The following is a 24,244-nucleotide window of genomic DNA, read 5'->3' on the forward strand; positions in this document are numbered from 1 at the left end:
ATTCGAGTCCTTAACGTTGCACATTTATCTTCCCAATCCAACAATCTGCTAACTGTATTGCATGTCTCTACTGCACTCAGTGTCATTCTGATACTATTTCACAAAAAGCACTGTACTGAAGTATATAAAACATATGACAAATGTTAGGTGTAGCATGCCGGGCAGAAGCCGGTGACTTTGGACCTGTGCTCTCCAAAATGCTCCACTGCTATTGTGGAGGATTCTTGATCTGTTTGGATCCGCTGTTGACCAGCGGCCATACTGATAGCCACTATTAAATGTCATAAATAACTCAGGAAAAATCCCTTTCCCCAGAAACTTTTAAAATCTGAACTCAATACTATCGCCTACCCTTCACATATTTGATAAATAAAAACTTTGAAAGGAAATGAGAAATAAAACTCTAGTTATCTCTCAGAGAGCCATCCAAGAGAAAATTATTTTCAAAAGTCTGCTGCAGCTCAGTGGCTTGCACACTTGCCTCTGTGTTAAAAGGTGATGGGTTCAAGTCACAGTCCAAGGCTTGGGCACAATAGTCTAAGCTGACACTGAGGACTGAGTTCCGAATTGTCAAAAGTTTTGGCTTTTGGATGAGAACATCATCTGTCCTCTCAGATGATGCAAAAGATCCCAAGCACAATATTAAGGAGCAGGAGAATTCTCCCTGATGTCATGGACCAATATTTATTCCTCAATCATTATCACATAACAAATTACCTGGTCATTATCACTTTGCTGCTTGTGGGGGAATAAGGGGAAACTACTTCAATACAAGAGGGAGAAAAGATATGCTGACAGGGTGAGGTGATTTTAGATGCAAGGAGGCTGGTGTTGAACACAAAGATTACCATTGACCAATTGGGTTGAATGGCCTGTTTCTGTGCTATGAATTCCATGTGAATTATTCTTGTTACATAAATACATTTTATATTGCAAATAGCTAGTTAAAAGGTTTTAGGAGGGAAGAATATATTTATTTGCCCTTATGAAAATTTTCTAAGACAGCCAGTAAAATATTACAAGTACATGTTTTCAGTATCCTGAATGTGCCATAGTCTGTCTCCAGTCTATATACCATACTGAATCAGCAAATTTTATTTATTGCATTATTATGATCTGTATTCATTCTGATAATGCGCGAGCAACGCCGCAGTAGACCTACACCGGAGATTATCTACATACAAACACACTATATGGTGGTCTGGCGTCCACAGTAATATAACTGGTAAACTTGGTTGCAAACGGTCTGTTCCAATCAATGGTTTTCAGCATTTCCGCTCCAGGGGAAAGGAAACGGCAGCTGTGTTTTTCCTTGTATTTTTGTCTTCCTTGGCTCCAGATCGAGATGATAGAATTAGCTCCTGAACGAAATAAAATTGATGAATAAGGGTAAAATACATTTTTAGCTGAGCATTTGGAATGTTTATTAACGTTGACATTAGAATAACATTTACATGGAAAGTTTCTCCGGTAATGTTACGTTTTCCGCACCGTTAGGCGTCACTATTGATCCTTTGTTTTTGAAGCGTGCATTATGCTCGATCTATATAACTTTTAAATGTTACCTTTTCTCGAAAAATCATGATTTACATGACTATAAATCAAAGCAATCCTAGTCTCATTTTCCGAAAATCGCTCGCACATAACTGAATGAAAACGATGCAGCACAAAGTAAAGCACCCCATAACCAAAAAAACATTTCAAAATCTTACCCTGTATCAATACATAGAATACACATAATCTTTCACATAAATGGCGAGCATTACTCAGCCTTCGCCTGAGCGATAAAAATGCTCGACCATGACGAACTTGTTTCTCTCCACATGAGTCTCCCGCAGAACAAGACGGCGGAGCGATACATCTTGGGAGGGGCGAGGCGGATTGATCGTTAGACTTGGGATGCTTGAATGCGTGAGAGAAGCTCGTGCAGGGCGGTGATGGGGCTCGGTGAGTGATGTTCCACGGCCGTTAGTCGGCTCGTGCTGTAGCTCAGTGGAGTTGCGGAGAAGCGTGTAGTGGTATTTGAAAGACCGTTGGAGATATTGGCATTTATTTCTGAAACGTCAAATTTCAGTTCTCCTTATTTTAATGTATCCTTTTAATCAAAAGGTAGACAAGTAGTGAGCGTTGTTTCAATTTTCCTGGGAAATAAGTACGTTTTTCAAATCTCGTGTTTTGTGTTAATCTGTCAGGAGGGAAGATGATGGTTGTGGTCTGAGAGCTTTCCATTGGAATTCGTGTCTGCTGCAGGAAGAAGGCGGTTTTCCTAAAGTGATGTAGGCATGGTATTTTACATCAACATTTTGCACTAAAATGAATTTGGTGATGTTTCGGTTGCATTGCAAATGATCAAGGTTTCAGCAGCCTTCGCTTAAAATGGATACTCTGAAATAGGATTTCACCAGTACCTAGGATGCTAAAAGTAGGAGAACGACGACAGGCAACAGCAGTGGATTTTACAGTTTAAAAGAAACCCCTGTTTCTTTATCGTTGATTGAAAATGGAGAACGATTTTACTACGCTTCTGGAGCAGTTTATGTCTGATCCGTTGGTAACTTGGGTAAGCACTTTTCGATTGTTTCTTTCATTTCATTAATTGCAAATGAGGGTGCAGGTTATATAAATACTTAAGATGCTTGTATTGAAATGAATTTGTATTCATTTGCAACCTCCATCCCTTCAGGTGAAGACTTTCGGGGCGTTAGCTCCTGCAAATGATGGAGCGCTTTTGGAATACATGGAGTTGGTTGACGGCATATTTCTCAGTAACATCATGGTTCAAATGTAAGTATACGCTTATAGCTGTGTTCAGAAAATTAGTTGATGTGTTTTTGTATTTTTCTATATTGCATATTTAAAATGCAGGAAATATGTGGGATATTTACCTATCCAGTTGAGCCGATCCCAAGGTCCTTGACGTCCCCACGATGAGACGGATAATCCGTAGAGAATTCCGAAATTACGTTTCAATGGAAAGATATCCCCTACGGGCCAAGGTCTCCGTTTGCCTTTTTGTGCTGCTATTTCCGCGCCCTCCTCCCTTGCATTCTGTGGAGCCATACGATTTCGAATAGCATATATAGTTGATGGTAACTGAAAAAATCTGATCAAGTTGCTACAGCTTCATTGAGCTCACGGTCATTGGTAGGAGTAACCACTGCACAATCTGTGTGGAGACAAAATCTCGTCTTCACATTGAGGATACTTTTCATCTTGTGGTGTGGCACTACCACCATGCTAAATGAGATAGACTTTGAACAGATCGAGCAACTTGGAGGCTGGGCATCCATGAGCCACTGTGGGCTAACATCAGAATTGAATTTAACCACAAGCTGTAACCTCATGGCCCGGCATATCCCTCATTCAGCCAGTTGATCAACCCTGGTTCAGTGCAGAGTGCAGCAGGGCATGCTGGGAGCAAAATCAGGCATACCTAAAAATGAGGTGTCAAGCTGGTGAAGCTACAGCACACGGGATTACTTGCGTGCCAAACATCAGACACTATAAGTAATAGAGCTAAGCAATCCCACAACCAACGGATCAGATCTAAGCTGTGCAGTTATGCAGAATCCAGCTGTAAATGATGGTGGACAATTAAACAACTTATTGGTGGAGGAGGCTCCACAAATATCTATCCTCAATGGTGGGGCAGCCCTACACATCTATGCAAAAGAAAAGGCTGAAGCATTTGCAACAATCTTCTGCCAGAAGTGCCAAGTGTATGATCCATCTCTTCCTCCTCCAGAGGTCCCCATTATCACAGATGTCAGTCTTCAGCCAATTTGATTCACTCCACGTGATATCAAAAAATAGCTGAAGGATACCTCAAAGATGAAGCAACCTGACAATTTTGGCAATAGTATTGAAGACTTATGCTCCAGAACTTGCTACGCCCCTAGCCAAGCTGTTCCAGTACAGCTATAAAACTGGCATCGAACCGGCAATGTGGAAATTTGCCCAGGTATGTACTGTACACTGGAAAGAGGGCAAATCCAATCCTGCCAATTACCGCCCTGTCAGTCTACTTTTGATCAACAATAAACTGATGACCAGGGTCATCAACAGTGCTATAAAGCGGCTCTTAACAGCAACTCGCTCATAGATGCTCAATTTGGGCTCTGCCAGGGTCACTCAGCCCCTGACCTTATTACAGCCTTGGTTCAAACTTAGACAAAAGAGCTTTACGGTAGAGGTGACTACTCTTGACATCAAGGCAGCATTTGACTGAATATGGCATAAAGGAGTCCTAGCAAAATAGTTGATAAGAATCAGCGGAAAAACCCTTCGTTGGTAGGAGTCATCACAAAGGAAGGTGATTGTAGTGGTTAGAGGTCAATCTTCTCCGCTCCAGGATATCATTGCAGGAGTTGCTCAGAGTGGTATCCTAGGCCCAAGCGTCTTCAGTTGCTTCATCAATGCCCACCTTCCTCCCATCATAAGATCAGAAGTGGGGATGTTCGCTGATGGCTACACATTGTTCAGAACCATTTGTGACTTCTCATATTTTTATTAGCCTTTTTCAGTTTATAAAATACAAAAATAGAAACAACTGTAAAACAACCAGCCAAAACACATATTGCCCCCATTAAAAACAGAAAAAAGACAAAAAAACAAGCTCTCCCCCCACCCCCAGCAGCTAACAGTGACCAACTCCTTGAGGTAGACTATAAACAGTCTGCATCTCCGTTAGAACCCTTCAATTGACATCCTCATGGTGTATTTGACTCCTGCGATACTAAAGCAATCCATGTCCAAATGAAACAAGACAATATCCAGGGCTGACCCTTCAATTGACCCCCTCGTGGTGCATTTGACTCCTGAGATACTAAAGCAGTCCATGTCCAAATGCAACAAGACAATATCCAGGGCTGACAAGTGGCAAGTAACATTTGTGCCGCACAAGCGCCAGGCAATGACAAGTGAGAATCTTAACTATCACCCAGTGACATTAATTAAATTACTATTGCTGACAACCATACTATCAATATCCTGGGGAGTTACCATTGACCAGAAACTCAAATGGACTAGCTGTATAAATACTGTGGCTACCAGAGCAGGCCAGAGGCTGAGAATCCTGCTGTGAGTAACTCGACCTCCTGACTCCCCCAAGTCTGTCCTCCATCTACAAGGCACAAGTCAGATGTGCAATGCAATACTCGTCACTTGCCTGGATGAGTGCAACAACACTCGAGAAGCTCAACACCATCTAGGACAAAGCAGCCCTCTTGGTTGCTACCCCTTCCACAAACATTCACTTCCTCTACCACCGACGAACTGTGGCAGCCTTGTGTATTATCAACACAATGCACTGCAAGAGCTTACCAAGGTTCCTTAGCATCTTCTCAACCCATGGTCACTTGCATGTAAAAGGACAAGAGTAGCAAATACCTGGGTACACCACCACCTGCAAGTTTCCCTCCAAGCCACTCATCATCCTCACTTGGAAATATGTTTCTTCTTTGGAACTCCCTAACAACAGTGGGTGTACCTACACTCCTTCGACTGCAGCGGCTCAAGATTGCAGCTCACCGTCTTCTCAAAGGCAACTAGAAATGGGCAATAAAAATGCTTGTCCAGCCAGTGATGCCCATTTCCCATAAAATGAATAAAAGAAACTCAAATAATGGGTTGATGTTATCGGTGCGTGAAAGCAATAGTACTCCTGTATTACTCTGAAGACTTTATGCGAGCTAATTTTTTCCATCCACAAGTGGATTTTTTTTTTGGATTGTACCTACAGATTATTTATCTAATCTATGTCAAATATAGATGGTTTGCTGATGGCCTGAATCTATTTTGCAGTGTAAAGTGCAATGCGCAAATACACTTTGAATTTCTCTCAAACTCTCAATGAAGCTGATTCAATTGCATGTACCATACTAATGACATATTTTAACAGTTATGTTTTTTAGAAAATATTTTATTGAAGCATTTGTAATTTTCAGTTTAACACATTAACATCTCTTAAACAACCGCGCGGGCCAACACACGTACAGAAAGTAAAAAAAGAACCACACACTTAAAGAAAGGGGGGGAAAAAAAGAACCGTTGACAGATGTTAAAGAAATAGACAGATGTTGTGGATATTTGATGGTGGGGGGGAGGTGGCATTTACTGTGTATCCTTATCATCTGGGAAGTATCTTTTTTATATAAGGTGATTGTGATTTAAAAGTTACTAGAATGAATGTGTAATTTCTGTCACAGCTGTTGAAAGCACCTCGGAATTCTTTTAGGAAGGAATTACAATTGGTTATAAGATCTTTAATTTTAATAAACATTCAGTAGAAACATCTTTGCAGAGTGGTTAGCATGTGAAACATGTTGCCACATGGGGGTTGTTGAGATGATTAGCCTACCATGAACATTTAAGGTGAAGCTGCAGAGGTACAAGAAGGAGGAAGGTTTGGAGGATAGGCTGATGGACCTGAAGAGTGGGAACAAGCAAGAAGGGGGGTTAAAATGGATAACGTAATTAAAGAAAGACACTTGATAGCCCTAACGGTTTGTTTTTGTTTGGTAACAGGTTCTGTAAGATATCGCGTGTTCAAAAGGTCGCGTGTTCAAAAATAATAACTTTTTTAAGACTTGCAGTAATATGCAACTATAACTTAAGCATCACTAAATAGTTTTTAAAAGTATTTTTATTAAGGTTTTGCAGAATTTTTCATAATAAAACAGTAGTAACAATAAAAACAAAACAAACGAGTGAATATTAACATAGTGTAAAAAGAGAATATACAATAACAATTAAATAGACATTACCTCACACGATCCAGTCTTCCCACACCATCCCAATGAAGCACTCACCACCCCCCCCCACCCAAAAACACAGATTGCTGCTGACATTTTAATTTTCCCCGAGAAAGTCGACGAATGGCTGCTACCTCCGAGAGAACCCTAGCGTAGACCCTCTTAAGGCAAACTTTATTTTCTCGAGGCTGAGAAACCCAGCCATGTCGGTAACCCAGGTCCCTACACTCGGGGGGGGCTTCGAGTCTCTCCACATTAATAAAATCCGTCTCCGGGCTACTAGCGTCGGCCTCTTTCACCCCCTGAACTCCGGGTCTTCTGACACTCCAAAGATCGCTATCTCTGGACTCGTCACCAGCCATGTGTTAAGCACCTTGGACATTGCCCTCGCGAACCCTTGCCAGAACACTCTAAGCTCCGGGCATGCCCAAAACATGTGGATATGGTTTGCAGGGCTGCCCTTGCACCTCGTACAACTGTCTTCTACCCCAGAAAACTTGCTCATTCTCGCTGCCGTCATGTGTGCCCGCTGGACCATCTTAAATTCAATTAGACAGAGCCTGCTGTTGCACGTTTTACTATGGGCGTAAAACGCGTTTATTGGAGTGTATTAACACGCCTCCGAGTTCGACGTGTGCTTAACACTGCTAGGCTCTGTTCTATGTGATTATTTAGCTCTGGAGTCGCCAGTTGCCGTATAGGCAACGTCACAAGTATTCCAAGGTCAAGTTCAAAGTAATAAAGACGATACACCGATTAGTAAAGTTCAAACGATCAATATTTATTATACAGTTATAATAAATACTCATGCACACACTAAGAGACTAAGCTATAACTAAACTTAAGCAAACAGAATACTTATCTAACAGGAACAGGCAAGGTCAGAGAACGAGGCCTTCGTCCTGGTTTTGTCTGCAGCCTTCAGCAAGCGTTCTGGTACTTGGGAGTCTAGTGGGCTTGGATCGCGTAGCGAGCGTTGAACTTACGGTTTCGGCGGCTGGTGCTCAACGGCTGGAGTCAGGATGCGAGATGTCAGTCAGAGCTGGAGCACGGGTTTAACAGACCGGACAACACGAGGTCCCTATCTTTTATAGGGGTTCCATTGTCCTTCCCTCTTCTCGGGCGGGCTCTACCTATTGGATCAATTTCTTATCGATACTGGATTAATTCCCCAATGCGAGGGGGTCTCCGTGATGGAGGGGGCGTTTCTTATGTCCTTTTGTTTGGAGGTTTCTGGTGCCTCGATGTCTGGGTCTTGATTAGAATGTGTCCATTCAGAACCAAATGTATCTATTGTGTGGGTGTTCAAGTCTGATGGCCTCATTAGCATGCAAAGCGTTTTGCCATTTGCACCTAGCTAAGGTCTTTTCACCTGAGCCCAAACTGGTTTCTGCTGCTGCAGAATGCAAACTGCTCTTTGCAGACTGCTGTTCTGGCTAAACTGTCTGTTTCCCAGCAGTCTTCCATTTTAGTTTGGCTCAGTGTCCATTTTGCGTGGCCAGCATGGCTACACTGCCACATGAGGAGGAATTAACCCTGCCACAGATCCGCTTCCAACTCCTCACCTAGCTCCTCCTCCCACTTGACCTTGAGCTCCTCCACTGGGGTTTCCTCCGCCTCCTGTAGTTCCTGGTAGATATCCGACACCTCCCCCCCCCCCCCCCCCCCCCCCCCCCCACCCCCCACCCAGGTACCAGAGACCACCCTGTCCTGTATCCCCAGTGGCGGCAGCGTCTGAAAGGCCACTACCTGGTTTTTCAGGAAGGCTCGTACTTGCAGATATTTCAAGGCTTTTCCTGGCGGCAGATTAAATTTGTTCTCTAGCGCCTTCAAATTGGGAAAGCTTCCGTCTATGAACAGATCTCCCATCCTTCTGATGCCTGCCCTCTGCCAGCTCTGGAACCCACCATCCATCCTACCCGGGACAAACCTGTGGTTGTAGCTTATCGGGCGGCCCAGACCGACGCTCCCTCCACCTTCTTGTACCTCCTCCACTGTCCCCAGATCCGCAGCGTCGCCACCACCACCGGATTGTGGAGTAACTGGTTGACTAAAAAAGCAAAGGAGCTGTTATCAAAGCTCCCAGACTAGTACCTTTACATGACGATGCCGCCTCCAGCTGCTCCCATGCCCCCCCCCCCCCCCAAATCGGCCACTTCCTAATCATAGCTCTGTTGGCCGCCCAGTAGTAGTTGCGAAAAACCTGGGGAGGACAGTCATTTTCATGGTCTGCACCCTCCCTGCCAGTGACAGCGGGAGCATGTCCCTCCTTTTAAAGTCCCCTTCTATTTGCTCCACCAACCGGGTCAGATTGAGGCTGTGCAGGGCATCCCATTTCCTGGCCACCTGTATACCCGGGTAACGAAAACTTTTCTCTACTATCTTGAGCGGCAACTCTTTCAGTCTCTCCTCCTGCCCCTTGGCCTGGATCACAAACAACTCGCTCTTTCCCATGTTCAGTTTATGCCCTGAAAAAACTACCAAAATCCCTCAGGATCCGCAGAACCTCCCCCATCCCCTCCACAGGGTCCGAAATGTACAGGAGCAAATCATCCGCGTATAGCGAGACCTGATCTCTCCTCCCCCCCCCCCCCCCCTGCCTCGTTCTCCAATGAAGCTTGAAGTACCCAACCTCAGCCGGTTTGTGCATACACTTGCTGCAGGCGCCTGGTACAGCAATTTCACCCAGCCAATAAAGCCCTCACCAAACCCGAACCTCCCCAGCGTTTGCCACAGGTACTCCCACTGCACCCGGTCAAAGGCTTTCTCTGCGTCCATCGCTGTTACCACCTCCGCCTCCCCTCCTTTTGAGGGCATCATAATAATATTCAAAAGTCTCCGGACATTGGTATTGAGTTGTCTGCCTTTAACAAACCCAGTCTGGTCTTCCTCCTATCACCCCTGGGATGCAATCCTCAATTCTTGTGGCCAGAATCTTAGCTAGCAATTTGGCATCCACGTTTAAAAGTGAAATCGGCCTGTATGACCCGCAATGTTCCGGGTCCTTCCCTCGTTTAAGAATGAGTGAGGTCAAAGCCTGTAACATTGTTGAAGGGAGGGTTCCTTTCTCTCTAGCCTCATTGAAGGTCGTCATCAGGAGTGGGCTCAATATTTCCTAAAATTTCTTCTAGAATTCTACCTGGTAACCATCCGGCCCCGGGGCTTTACCCGATTGCATGCCCTCTGTACCCTTGACAATCTCCTCCAATCCATTCGGGGCCCCCAGCCCCTCCACCAGGTCCTCTTCCACCGTTGGAAACTCTTCCACCTTTGGACCAGTCATGGTCCAAAAATTGCCTCATCCCTTCCGCTCCCGTCGGGAGCTCCAACTCGTATAGCTTACTATAGAACTCCTTAAAGACTCCGTTCACCCCCCCCCCCCCCCCCACCCCCGGATCCAGGACCGTGTTACCCTCCTTATTCTTTTCTCTCCCGATTTCCCTGACTGCTTCCCTCTTTTGCAGTTGGATCACTAATTATTTTGACATCGTTAAATCATGCTGCTGCCATAAAGTTTCATGCTGTCTTAGATAAAATTGTACTTTGGACCATCTCAGTGGGCTAATATAGTTCTACTGAGCTATGTTGACCAGAAGAATTTTGGATTAAAGTCATGGTATCTATCTGATGAGAAAGGGAAATGTTGCTGTGTCATAATGGCATGCTGTATCATAATGGCATGAATCATCGTCTAAAGATGATGATGCAAGGGGTCCGGAAGCAAATCATCAATTTTCAGAGGAGTAGAGGTGTGAGAGCTAAAAATATGTAGAAAAAACATGAACATACTTTGATCGAATTGACTTTCAAAAGCAAATTATGAAATAGCATCTTTTAAAAAAATTATTTTGTGCATCTCAACTGAAAAGTGTTTGGATTTGGCAAGTGTTGCAGAATGCATTTTTAAAAAAGCAGCTATATCTGTCATTATAAATTGCATATAATCAATTTAAAAGTAAACCATTTTAACCAAATTCTTGTTATCTGTCTTAATGTCAGTAACCTTTTTTGCCAATGGAAATGGCAGCAAGGCAGTTTTTACCATTAATCCTGTCATTTCTTTTAAAAATAAATAAATTTAGGGGGCAGCACGATAGCACAGTTGCTTCACAGCTCCAGGGTTCCAGGTTCAATTCCCGGCTTGGGTCACTGAATGGTCTTTGCACGCTCTCCTCGTGTCTGCGTGGGTTTCCTCCGGGTGCTCTGGTTTCCTCCCACAGTCCGAAGATGTACAGGTTAGGTGGATTGGCCGTGATAAGTTGCCCTTGCCCTGAGTGTCCACGAAAGGTTGGTGGGATTACGGGGATAGGGTGGAGGTGTGGTCTTAAGTGGGGTACTCTTTCCAAGGGCTGGTTCAGACTCGATGGGCTAAATGGCCTCATGCACTGTAAATTCTATGTCTGAGGACCCAATTCATTTTTTTCAATTAAGGGGCAATTTGGCGTGGCCAATCCACCTACCCTGCACATCCTTTTGGGTTGTGGAGGCAAAACCCACGCAAACATGGGGAGAATGTTCAAACTCCACACGACAGTGACCCAGAGGCGGGATCGAACCTGTCCTCGGTGCCGTGAGGCAGCACTGATCCTTTCATTTTTTAGAACTTTAATCGAAAATCAAGTCTGTCTTAAAAATTGAAAATTTTTTGACTTTATTTCATGAACTTTAGCTTTCTAAAAATAACAATTCCAAAAATGATCAACATGGTGGGCAAAGATTATATATGCCTGCATCGGGATCTAAATTTACTCCTGAAGTTCTAGATTCTGAACACATTTCATATTGGTGTTTGACATGGGCGGTGCTGCCAGTTAATACTGACCATTGAAAGCACTGCCATTTTCAGTTAGGAAATACAGAGGGATTGCCAGCAATGCATGCAGATTAATTCTTGGTTCCTTTGGACTCCACATTTTTTGTGTTCTTTTAATGTAACCACTTTATGATTTTTGCTCTGCTTGTGAGTCTGTTGACATGAAGGACTCTCCTTTTCCTCAGAATTTGAAATTGCACTCTGATACTGAGTATACAAAAAATAGTTTAATGATCCCTCCTGTTGATTCCCTTAGTTTTGAATTCTTTTTTGTCTTTATCGTTCGTGGTCCATGGGTCATTAATGGAGCCATACCTCGAATTCAAGGTGAGGAACTAAAGAACTGTCATAATTGCACACTCTATTTTGGGCAGAAGAACCTGGACTTTATGGCAGCCTAAAGTTTGGAGGGATTTGTTTCAATTGGTTGGCCGATGTCCAATGGATTGGTCAGGGACCGTGTTCTGTCTGACAAACAACAGCGATTGGTTCCTGTCTGGTGGGTTTCTTTTATTGAGAGAATGCAGGAGAAGCCTCTGGACCCTCCAGGTGAAAGCATCTCCCTCATTCTCACTCTTGCTCTGCTGCTTACTGTCTGAAGGCAGGCACATCTAGATCCTGGAAGAAGAAGCTGTTTCTCCCCCTCTCTCAAATGCTGGTTGCCTGTGAGTCTACAGTGAAAACCATCACAAGCTGGGAGAAAAAATAACATCCATCCAAAAGCCTAAACTGAAGAAGAAACTAACTGGAAGATATCTGTCTGAAACAAAAAGGAATTGGGGGGGGGGGGGTAGTGTCAAGAGATTAGATGGCAGTTAACCAGTTGTATTTGTTGCTTATTCAATTATAATTATTATTAATAAATGAATAATGTTTAAATTTACAAACCTAGTAACTAGTTATTGGGCAGCCAAAGACTCGGGTATTTTAAAATAAAAGTTAATTTCAACCATGTAAAGTGGGGCTGGAATTGGCCATGCTCTGGCCTTGGTTGCAACAATAGGCCAACATTTCTGTGTAAAGGTATGCAGAATCTCTTATTTATATACAGTATACAGTTTGCCACTCTATCTCAATTCTCTTAGGGCCTCATTTTAATCTCAACCATCTGCTTTCTCTTCCAGTTCATTTGAATATTTTGAGTATTCAAAGAGCACTCAAAAAATTGCTGAGATGTCTGGGACATCTCAACCAGTTATATTCTCGATATTTGCACAGTTCCTGTTTGTGAGACTTATTTCTAAATAACAACAGTTCAATGTCTAGAAGTAAATCTGCGTTTTTTCTTTGGAAACAGCACATTCGGGGACAGTGCCCTAGTGTCATCACATCAAATGATTACGTGTTTCCGAATAGAAACAATTTCTATCCAAGTGTTAAAATGAGAGAGTAATCTGGGTTTGATAAGGTAGTAAATACATTTTTCTACAAATCTGCAAAATTCTGTTTCCTTTCATATCTTGGCTGCACTGAATGGCGACTGTTGTTTGGGAAAAAAAAATCATTTGCTCATTTCAGTCTTTGTTTTGGTTGTCTTTGTTTGAAATAGACATGCTAATTTGGTGATATTCCAATTTTTAAAAAAAGTGTTGTGGTTGGAGATTTATTCTCCATGCTATATTTGTTATTGTACATGAAATACTTAATTGGATTCTTTAATATCACACATTGTATATGAAGCTTGCCCTTTGTTTTTGGTGGACTGATGGTTTAAATGTAATCATCGACAGATGGTTAGATATTTGTTGTTAGATTGCAGTCTGGTTTTAAGCTGCGCTGGAGCTCCCATTAAGTTATCAGATTTCGACTTCCGGTTGCGGCGATGCAGTGCTAAGCCGCACGTTCGGTGGCTCCCGCTATTTTTGTACTTTTGGGCTCTTTTAAGGGCCCGCAACGGCGCTGTTTTGACTTTTCCCCGGGTGGGAATGCAGCCTCTGTGCTTGGCGGCCGGTGGATGGGCTGGACTAGAAGTGGAGCGACCAGAAAATCAACTTTGCGGCAGAAGAAGGTGCGAGGCAGAAAGGACAAGATGGCGGCGGGCGGGGAACCGGCAGCGTGGCAGCAGTGGGCGAGGGAGCAGCAGGAGCTGCTGCTGCGCTCCTTCCAGGAACTAAAGGCTGAGATCCTGGAGCAGTTGAGGGCTGGACAGGCTCGGGGCGACTCAGACGGCTCAGGCTGCGGAGATTCGGGAGCTGCAGCAGAAGGCTTCGGAGAACGAGGACGAACTCCTGGGCCTGGCGGTGAAGGTGGAGTCGCACGAGGCGCTTCACAAGAAATGGTTGGCAAGGATGGAGGAGATGGAGAATCGCTCCGCCCGAAAGAACCTGCGGATTTTCGGCCTCCCGGAGGGGCTGGAAGGTTCGGATTTGGGGGCCTACGTGGTCCTGATGCTGAACTCGCTGATGGGTGAGGGCTCGTTGCGGGGACCCCTGGAGCTGGAGGGTGCCCATCGGGTGCTGCTGCGGAAGCCCAGGCCGAATGAGCCGCCCAGGGCGGTGCTGGTCCGCTTTCAACGCTTGGTCGACCGTGACTGTGTGGTTTGTTGGGCGAAGAGGGAGAGGAGTAGCAAGTGGGAGAATACAGAGATCAGGATCTACCAGGACTGGAGTGCGGAGGTGGCGAAGAGAAGGGCTGGGTTTAACCGGGTGAAGGCAGTGCTCCACAAGAAGGGGGTCAATTTTGGCCTGTTGCAGCTGGCACGCCTGTGGGTCACCTATAAAGACCGCCAACTTTGCTTTGACTCCCCGGAGGAGGCCTGGACTTTTGTCCAGGCAGAGAAGCTGGACTTGAACTGGGGGCTGGGGAACATTGTACACAGCCCGAAGGCTTTGTTCTCCTTGATATCCTTTCGCTTTTTGGTTCTATTAGACGCTGTTTTTTTGCTGTTCTGTTTTTTCTTGTCTGCTTTTCGGGACTGTTATCTGTTTACTTGGGTGTTTTATCATATCATGTTGGGATTTTTATTATTTCACTGGTTGCGGGTTTGGGTGGGTTTCGTGGCCCTGTTGGGTCATGTGCCTGTCTCCCCGCGTTTTGGGTCGGGGGCGGGGCTTGGAATAGGGGCGCGGGCTTTTCTCCTGCGCTGGAGACGCAGGGGGCGGGGTCGGCATTGGGGGAATGGGTGTGTGTCACTGGGGAGGGTAATTGGGGTGGCGGGAACAGCCGGGGTCAGCAGGAGTTGGCTGACTTGCGGAAGTACAATGACTGGAGTTACGCAGCTAGGGGCAGCCCTAGCTTGGGGGGGGTGACTGGAGTTACGCAGCTAGGGGCAGCCCTAGCTTTGGGGGGGGGGGGGGAGGGATACCGGGTTGCTGCTGGAATGGCCAAGAAGGAGCTGGAGCGTGTAGAAGGGGTTGGGATGGGGGTCTGTCGCTGTGGGGAATGGGCTGAGTGGGGGGCGCGGGCACATGGCGGAGTACAGAAGGGTGATGGCTAGTCAACAGGGGAGAGGGGCAGGTGGCCCGCCGATCTGGCTAATTACATGGAATGCAAGGGGACTGAATGGGCCGGTTAAACGGTCCCGCGTGTTCGCGCACCTGAGGGGGCTGAAGGCGGACGTGGCTATGCTTCAGGAGACGCACCTGAAGGTGGCGGACCAGGTGAGGTTGAGGAAGGGGTGGGTGGGCCAAGTGTTTCATTCGCGGCTGGAAGCAAAAAACCAGGGGGGTGGCGATCCTGGTGGGATAGAGGGTGTCGTTTGAGGCGTCGAATATGGTGGCAGACAGCGGCAAGAGGTACGTGATTGTGAGCGGCAAGCTACAAGGGGAGCGGGTGGTGCTGGTCAATGTATACGCCCTGAATTGGGATGATGCAGGTTTCATGCGGTGCATGTTGGGCTGGATTCCAGATCTGGAGGCGGGGGGGGGGTCTGGTAATGGGGGGCATTTCAACACGGTGCTGGATCCGCCACTGGATCGATCCAGTTCCAGGACGGCTTGGAGGCCTGCGGCAGCTAAGATGCTGAGGGGGTTTATGGACCAGATGAGACGGGTGGATTCATGGAGGTTCGCGAGGCCGAGGGCCAGGGAATTTTCATACTTCTCCCATGTGCATAAGGCCTACTCCCGGATCGACTTTTTTTCCTTTTGAGTAGGGCGCTGATTGCGAGGGTAGTAGACGCTGAGTACTCGGCGATAGCCATTTCGGACCATGCCCCGCATTGGGTGGACCTCGAGTTGGGGGAGGAGAGGGACCAACGCCCGTTGTGGCGCAAGGAGGTGGGGCTGCTGGCGGACGAGGCGGTGAGGGGGCGGGTTTGACGATATGTCGAGAGGTATCTAGAGGCCAACGATAATGGGGAGGTTCGAGTGGGGACGGTCTGGGAGGTGCTGAAGGCGGTGGTTCGGGGAGAGTTGATCTCCATTCGGGCCCACGGAGAGAGGGTAGCAGAGAGAAAGGGAGAGATTGGTGGGGGAGATGGTGAGGGTGGACAGAAGGTACGCGGAGGCCCCGGAGGAGGGATTGCTGAGGAAGCGGCGCAGCCTTCGGGCTGAATTCGATTTGTTTTTTTTTTAAATAATTTTTATTGAAAGAGTTTTTCCATACAGACATTTACCCCTACTAATTTTTAAATTATTTACAACACAATCCCTCTAGGCAAATATCCCTCCCTCGCCCGCCCTCTCGCGCGCACCATTCCTCCCCCCCCCCCCCCCCCCAAGCAACAACTTAACAAACAAGGCAGCCTACAGTTTCAGACATGCGCAGCGAGCAGACTTGCCCGCGTTACAGTCGTGCATGTCCCCCCACGACCATTGCTGCCCCCCCCCCCCCCCCCCGGGTTGCTGCTGCCACGACCCCAAACGCCTATCTCTGATCTAAAAAGTCAAGGAAAGGTTGCCACCGCCTGGACAATCCCTGTACCGACCCTCTCAGGGCAAATTTGATCCTTTCTAGCTGAATATAGCTAGCCATATCGTTAATCCAAGTTTCAATGCTTGGAGGCCTCTCGTCCTTCCATTGAATTAGTATCCTTCGTCGAGCCACTAGGGACGCAAAGGCCAGTATTCCGGCCTCCCTAGCCTCCTGTACCCTCGGTTCTACCCCGACCCCAAAGATCGCAAGCCCCCATCCTGGTTTGACCCTGGACCCCACCACCTTCGACACCGTCCTTGCCACCCCCTTCCAGAACCCTTCCAGCACCGGACATGCCCAGAACATATGCACATGGTTCGCTGGGCTTCCCAGACATCTGACACACCTGTCCTCACCCCCAAAGAACCGGCTCATCCTTGTATGAATTCGATTTGTTGACCACCAGAAAGGCGGAGGCTCAATGGAGAAAGGCTCAGGGTGCGGTGTACGAGTATGGGGAGAAGGCGAGCAGGATGCTGGCACACCAGCTCCGTAAGCAGGATGCGGCCAGGGAGATTGGTGGTGTTAAGGATCGGGGAGGAAATGTGGTGCGGAGGGGGGTAGACATTAATGGGGTCTTCAGGGATTTTTATGAGACTATATCAGTCTGAACCTCCGGCGGAGGAGGGGGGGATGGGGCGCTTTTTAGACCGGCTGAGATTTCCGAGGGTGGAGGAGGGACGGGTGGAGGGTCTGGGGGCGCCAGTTGAGCTTGAGGATCTGGTCAAAGGGAAAGGGAACATGCAGTCGGGGAAGGCGCCGGGGCCGGATGGGTTCCCGGTTGAATTTTACAAGACGGATGCAGACCTGCTGGGCCCCCTGTTGGTTAGGACCTTTAACGAGACAAGGGAGGGTGGGTGGTGTGTGGGGGGTGGGGGGGGGGGGGGGGGGGGGGGGGCATTGCCCCCGACGATGTCTCGGGCGCTGATCTCCTTGATTTTTAAGCGAGACAGGGATCCCCTGCAGTGTGGGTCATACAGGCCGATCTCACTCTTGAATGTGGACGCCAAGCTGCTGGCAAAGATCTTAGCCACGAGGATTGAGGACTGTGTGCCGCAGGTTATTCACGAGGATCAAACGGGGTTTGTGAAGGGGAGGCAGCTGAACACTAATATATAATGATGCCGGCGGTAGAAGGGGAGGCGGAGATAGTGGTGGCGCTAGATGCGGAGAAGGCCTTTGATAGGGTTGAGTGGGGGTACTTGTGGGAGGTGCTGGAAAGGTTCGGGTTTGGGGAGGGGTTTGTCAGTTGGACGAGGCTGTTTTATAAATGTTTTTATTCAGTTTTCGTATTTTATATTGAACAAATTACAAATTGTTAGGGGAGAGAAACAAAAAAAAAAAACCAAACAAAAACAAACACGCAAAAATTAACATACATATTTACAGGTAAGCATCTTCGTAGTAGTAACTGCGCCCCCCCCCCCCCCCCCCCCCTCAACATGTTTATTTAGCTTGGTTTTGGGCCTTAGCTAGCCATCGAACCCCCGTAACGAACCTGTAGCCCCCCCCCCCCCCCTCCCGCTACCTTCCCCCGACTATTCTTCCTCTTGTACATTGGCCACAAATAGGTCCCGGAACAGTTGCATGAATGGCTCCCACATTCTGTGGAAGCCGTCGTCCGACCCTCGGATGGCAAATTTGATTTTCTCCATTTGGAGAGATTCCGAGAGGTCGGACAGCCAGTCCGCAGCTCTGGGCGGTGCTGCTGACCGCCAGCCAAACAGGATTCTACGGCGGGCGATCAGGGAGGCAAAGGCAAGGGCATCCGCCCTCCTCCCCAGGAATAGATCTGGCTGTTCTGAAACCCCGAAGACCGCCACTATCGGGCATGGCTCCACCCTCACTCCCACCACTTTGGACATTACCTCGAAGAAGGCTGTCCAGTACTCCACGAGTCTGGGGCAGGACCAGAACATGTGGGCGTGGTTGGCCGGGCCTCTTTGGCACCGTTCACATCTGTCTTCCACCTCCGGGAAGAACCTACTCATACGGGTTCTTGTTAAGTGGGCTCTATGTACCACTTTTAGTTGCGTCAGGCTGAGCCTTGCGCACGTGGAGGTGGAGTTGACCCTATGCAGTGCTTCGCTCCAGAGTCCCCACCCGATCTCCATCCCCAGGTCGTCCTCCCATTTCCTCCTTGTTGCGTCCAGTACGGTGTCGTCCCTATCTACCAGTCGGTCATACATGTCACTACAGTTCCCTTTCTCTAGGATACTTGCGTCCAGTAGGTCTTCCAGTAGTGTCTGTCGTGGCGGTTGTGGGTACGTCCTTGTCTCCTTTCGTAGGAAGTTTTTGAGCTGCAGGTACCGTAGCTCGTTCCCCCCAGCTAGCTGAAATTTCTCTGTCAGTTCGTCCAGTGTTGCGATCCTGTCGTCCGTGTATAGGTCCCTGACTGTCAGTGTCCCCCCGTCCTGCCTCCACCTTTTGAAGGTGGCGTCGGTCAGTGCTGGTTTGAACCTATGGTTGTTGCATATGGGAGCCCTGTTCGACATTTTGGTCAGGCCAAGTTGCTGCCGCAGTTGGTTCCAGGATTGGAGGGTGGCTGTCACCACTGGGCTGCTGGAGTGTTTTTTGGGTGGGGATGGGAGTGCTGCCGTGGCGAGGGCCCGGAGGGAGGTTCCCATGCAGGAGGCCTCCTCCGCACGCACCCACTCAGCTTCTGGCTCCTGGATCCATCCCCTTACTCGCTCGGCTGTTGCTGCCCAGTGGTAGAATTGTAGATTCGGGAGGGCTAACCCTCCCCTGGTTTTTGTTTTTTGTAAGACCTTCTTTGGGATCCTAGCATTTTTACCCCCCCATACGAACGCCATGATGAGTTTGTCCAGCGCTTTGAAAAAGGCCTTGGGGATGTAGATCGGAATGGATCTAAACAGGAAGAGGAACCTGGGCAGTACGTTCATTTTGATCGTCTGAACTCTCCCCGCGAGGGAGAGCGGGAGTGTGTTCCATCTTTGCAGGTCCTTTTTAACTTCCTCCGTCAGGCTGGTGAGGTTCCATTTGTGGATCCCTTTCCAGTCATGGGCTATTTGGATCCCCAGGTAGCGGAATTTATGTCGTGCTTGTTTGAACGGCAGCCCCTTTAGTGCTGCCCCCCCCCCCCCCCTTGCGGGTGTAATGGGAAGATCTCACTTTTGCTCATGTTGAGTTTGTAGCCCGAGAAGGCTCCAAACTCTTTCAGGAGCGCGATGATTCCGTCCATGCTGCTTTGTGGGTCCGAGATATAGAGGAGCAGATCATCCGCATAGAGTGAGACTCTGTGCTCTCTACCTCCCCTTCGGATCCCCCTCCAATTTTTTGCTGCCCTGAGCGCGATTGCTAGCGGTTCGATTGCTAGTGCGAACAGCAGCGGGGACAGTTGGCATCCTTGTCTGGTGCCCCTGTGCAGCTGGAAGTATTGGGAGTTGGTATTGTTGGTCTGTACACTCGCCATGGGAGCGTTGTACAGGAGCTTTACCCAAGCGGTGAACCCTGTTCCAAGCCCGAACCGCTCCAGTACCTCTATGAGGTATATCCATTCGACTCTGTCGAAGGCCTTTTCTGCGTCCAGGGAGACGATCACCTCTTGTGTTCTCTCCCCGGAGGGGGTCATTATCACGTTCAGCAGGCGCCTGATGTTCGCGGTCAGCTGTCTACCTTTGACAAAGCCCGTCTGGTCCTCTGTGACCACCTCAGGTACACAGTCTTCTAGCCTTTTGGCTAGGATTTTGGCCAGTATTTTGGCGTCTGCATTCAGCAGAGATATGGGTCTGTATGACCCACATTCCGTTGGGTCTTTATCTTTCTTAGGTATCAGCGAGATTGAGGCCTGTGCTAACGTGGGTGGCAACGTGCCCCTAGCTAGCGAGTCTGTGAACATCTCCCGCATGTGCGGGGCCAGCGCTGTCGCAAATTTTTTGTAGAAGTCCGCCGGGAATCCGTCCGGTCCCGGCGCCTTCCCCGCCTGCATGGAGCTAATGCTCTCCATGATCTCTCCCAGTGCTAGTGGTGCTTCCAGATCCCGTTTTCTGCCCTCTCCCACAACTGGTATGTTCAGTCCGTCAAGAAACCGGTTCATCCCAGCCTTCCCCGTTGGGGGCTCTGAGGTGTACAGCTCTTGGTAGAAGGCCTTGAAGGTTTTGTTAATCTTCTCTGGTTCTGTTTCCAACGTGCCTCTGGTATCTCTGATTTGCGCAATTTCTCTGCTGGCTGCCTGCTTTATCAGCTGGTGGGCCAACAGGCGGCTGGCTTTGTCTCCGTGTTCGTATAGGGCCCCGCGTGCCTGGCGGAGTTGGTGTACTGCTTTCCTGGTGGAGAGCAGGTCAAAGTTCCTTTGTAATTCTTTTCTCTCCGCCAGGAGTTCTACAGTCGGGGCCTCGGAGTATTTATGGTCTACCTCCAGTATGGAGTCGACCAGCTTCTGCCTAGCCACCCTTTCCTCCCTATCTCTTTGCGCTTTGTAGGCTATGATTTCCCCTCTTAGTACGGCCTTAAGCGCTTCCCAGAACGTGGAGGGTGAGACCTCCCCGTTTTGGTTGATCTCAGTGTACTCCGCTATGGCCTGCGCTATCCTTTCGCTGAAGGCCTTGTCAGCTAGTAAGGCACCGTCCAACCTCCATTTGGGGCGCTGGGCCCTTCCCGTCTCTAGCCGCACATCCATGTAGTGTGGAGCGTGGTCTGATATCACAATTGCGGAGTATTCCACCTTGTCTATCTCTGGAAGCACCGTTTTCCCCACCACAAAGAAGTCAATTCTGGTGTACACGTTGTGTACTGGGGAGAAGAAAGAGAATTCTTTCTCCCCGGGTGGGCGAATCTCCAGGGGTCTACTGCTCCCATCTGCTCCATATAGTGGCTGAGTTCCCTTGCCATGTTTGAGGTTTTCCCCGTTCTGGGGTTTGATCTGTCCGTCGTTGGGTCCTGTACACAGTTGAAGCCCCCCCCCATGATTAGTCGGTGCGTCGCTATGTCCGGGATTTCTGCCATGGTCTTTTGGATGAAGCTCGTGTCGTCCCAGTTGGGCGCGTACACGTTAACTAGAACTACCGGCGCCCCATCCAGAGCCCCGCTGACCATGACATACCGTCCCCCTGGGTCCGTAACCGTCTTTGTCGCCCTAAACATTGTCCTCTTGCCAATCAGGATCGCCACCCCCCTGGCCCTTGCCCCATAACAGGAATGATAGGTTTGTCCCACCCAGCCCTTTCTTACCCGCAGTTGGTCCTGCTCCCTCAAGTGCGTCTCTTGGAGGAAGACTATGTCGGCCCTCATGTTTCTAAGGTGGGTGAGGACTCTAGATCTCTTCACTGGGCCGTTAAGTCCCCTTACGTTCCAGGTGACTATTCTGGTGGGGGGCTTCTGCCCCCTTGCTCCTGTGGGGTTAACCATATTTGTCCGGTGGACGCGCCCCTGCCCTCTGGGGTTTCCCTATGTTAGGGGGCCGTCCAGGATGTCCACTATCACTGCTCTCCCCATGCGGTCGGGTCCCTGCGCTCCGGGGTTCCCCCTTGTCCCGGGGACACCCGCCATGGCCGTCCACTTTGTGTCCGCCACGCGGGTAGTCCCCTGCACTCCGGGGGGCCCCTTCACCCACAGACCGTACTGGGTGGGTGCTTCCAGCAGTTCCCTGTTTCGAGCCCTTGTCTGTGGCACTTTGTGGCCCTATTCCCTTACTGGCCTCTTTTGTCCCTTCGTCCCTGCGTTTCCCCTCCCTGGTCTCTCACCCCCCGGGTGCCCCCCCCCCCCCCCGCTCTATCCCTTTCGGGGATACCCCTGTGTACCCCTCCATTGCCCCTCTCTCCCCCATTCCTGTCCCCATTTGCTCTCCCACCTTTGATGGGTGATCCCCCCCTCCCCTGCCTGGCGCCTTCCCCCCTGTTGGGGGTGCGCTGCGGCCCTGCTCTGTTGCGCGCCCCCTTCGCTAGCTTTCCTGCTAGCACGGTGGCTCCCCTCTCGGAGGTTGCTGTCCCGCTTCCCCTCTCCCCTCTCCAGTACTCCCGTTCCCTCGTGCCGGGGCCTGGCCTCCCACCTGGAGCGGGCCCTAGGGCATTGGGTTGTTTTCCGTTCTGGGTGTTCCTGCCAGGGGGGAGGGGGCTGGCTTTGCCTCGCCCCTCCCCACCCCCCCGTCGGCATGACGTGTCTCCTTGCCATGGGCCCCTCGTCCCTACTTCCCATGGCGTTTTTCCAGCCCGTGCTCCTCGACGAATCTATTCGCCTCGGCAGGGGCTGTAAAGAAATATTCCTTGTGTTGGTATGTGACCCAGAGTTTTGCTGGGTACAGCATACCAAAACGTACTTTGTTCTTATAGAGAGCTGCTTTCGCTCTGTTGAACTCCGCCCGTCTCTTAGCTATGTCCGCTCCAAAATCCTCGTAGATTCGGATGGCGTGCCCGTCCCAATTGCAGGCTCTATTCTCCTTGGCCCAGCGCAGGATTGTCTCCCTATCCCGGTACCGGTGCAGTCTGGCTATAACTGCTCTCGGTTTTTCCCCTTCCTTGGGCTTCGGGCGCAGTGACCGATGAGCTCTGTCCATTTCCGGTGGGGTGGGAAAAGTTTCCCGCCCCACTAAGGAGCCCAGCATCGCAGCCACGAATGTTGTGGGATTTCTACCCTCTATCCCCTCTGGCAGGCCCACTATCTTGATATTTTGCCTTCTCGAGCTGATCTCCTAGTCGTCTACCCTGCCCTTCAGGCTCCCCTGTGTTGCACTCAGTTTCACCATTCCCCTCTCCAGGGATATGACCCGGTCGCTCGCGTCAGTCGCTGCCTTCTCCAGCTCTTTAATGGTTGCCCCCTGGGCTTCCAGTATCTTCCCTTGGGCTTCCAGTATCTTCCCTTGGGCATCCACTTTCTTCTCCAATCTGGTCAGAACCTGCTGCACCCCTGACATGGCCCTGGTCACTGCTGCCTGTGCTGCGGCCTCTGCGTCTGCTTTTAACTCTGCCTTGAATGCCTGCAGCTGCTCCCTCATCACCTCGGCAAAGGCTTCCTTCCAATTCACGCCCCCCTCTAACCCCAGGGGAGAGGTTGCCCGCCCGTCCAGCTCTTCTGGATGCGGCGAAGCATCCTTCCCGCCGCTTCGCGTGTTGATTCGTTCGCCCGAGCTGGCTTTCCCTTTGCCCAGTCTACTTCCGGTGCCCCCTTTCTCTTGGCTCCCTTCTGGCACTTTTTTCTCCCCCTTCCCCTTCATCTTTTCTTCTCTCCTTGTTCTTCTTTTTCCCCCTTTTCCGCAGCCTATTTTTATTTTATTTATTATTATATATCTATATATGTATATATATATATATATATTTTTTTTTTAAAAATTTATTTCCCCTACCCCTTTTCTCTTTACCAGTTTTCTTTTGGGAAGAACAGAAATACAAGTCTCTTTTTTCTTTTGTCTTCTTTCCCCACTCAACCAGGAGAGAGAGTCCCTTTGTCTTTGCCACGTGGTGGTCACAGCAGTTGGGGGGGGGGGGAGGAGGGGCGAGTGGGCCGGTGGTCGCTGCTGGGGGGGGGGGGGGGGGGGGGGGTGGTCGCTGCTGGGGGGGGGGGGGGGTGGGGTGGTCGCTGCTGGTTGGGGGGGGGGGGGGTGTGTCCCCGCTGCTGGCTGGGGGGGGGGGGGGGGGGGGGGTTGTGTCCCCGCTGCTGGCTGGGGGGGGGGGGGGGGGTTGTGTCCCCGCTGCTGGCTGGGGGGGGGGTCCCCGCTGCTGGCTGGGGGGGGGGGGTCCCCGCTGCTGGCTGGGGGGGGGGGTCCCCGCTGCTGGCTGGGGGGGGGGGGGGGGGGAAAGAGAAGAGGGGCCGCCGCCGCCGCCGCCGCCGCACCGCTCCTGGCCCGCGTGGGGGGGGGGGGAGAGAAGAGGGG

The 24,244-nt window shown here is 49.6% G+C and overlaps 1 protein-coding gene and 1 long non-coding RNA gene across 30 annotated transcripts in view; one reads left to right on the forward strand and one right to left on the reverse strand.

The window, feature by feature from the left end:
• Positions 1-952: 952 nt before the first annotated feature.
• LOC119972656 lies at positions 953-1,872 on the reverse strand. The gene is made up of 2 exons (XR_005462131.1): positions 1,713-1,872; positions 953-1,361 (listed from the first exon to the last, which is right to left on the reverse strand). It is a non-coding gene; the product is annotated as an uncharacterized LOC119972656 (long non-coding RNA).
• Positions 1,873-1,959: 87 nt separating this feature from the next.
• The window catches only part of LOC119972565 (girdin-like), a 649,171-nt gene continuing 626,886 nt past the window's right edge, over positions 1,960-24,244 (forward strand). For 25 of the 29 annotated variants that reach the window (XM_038809527.1, XM_038809601.1, XM_038809654.1 and 22 more), the window contains exons 1-2: positions 1,961-2,560; positions 2,684-2,784. In XM_038809527.1, coding sequence (XP_038665455.1) covers positions 2,501-2,560; positions 2,684-2,784 — 161 coding nt within the window. In that variant the 5' untranslated portion in view covers positions 1,961-2,500. Of the gene's footprint in view, positions 2,561-2,683; positions 2,785-24,244 lie in introns of all 29 variants that reach the window. The other 4 variants (XM_038809673.1, XM_038809681.1, XM_038809689.1 and 1 more) reach the window with 1 other exon arrangement.

The sequence above is a fragment of the Scyliorhinus canicula genome, chromosome 1, assembly GCF_902713615.1.
Source record: "Scyliorhinus canicula chromosome 1, sScyCan1.1, whole genome shotgun sequence".
NCBI lineage: Eukaryota > Metazoa > Chordata > Chondrichthyes > Carcharhiniformes > Scyliorhinidae > Scyliorhinus > Scyliorhinus canicula.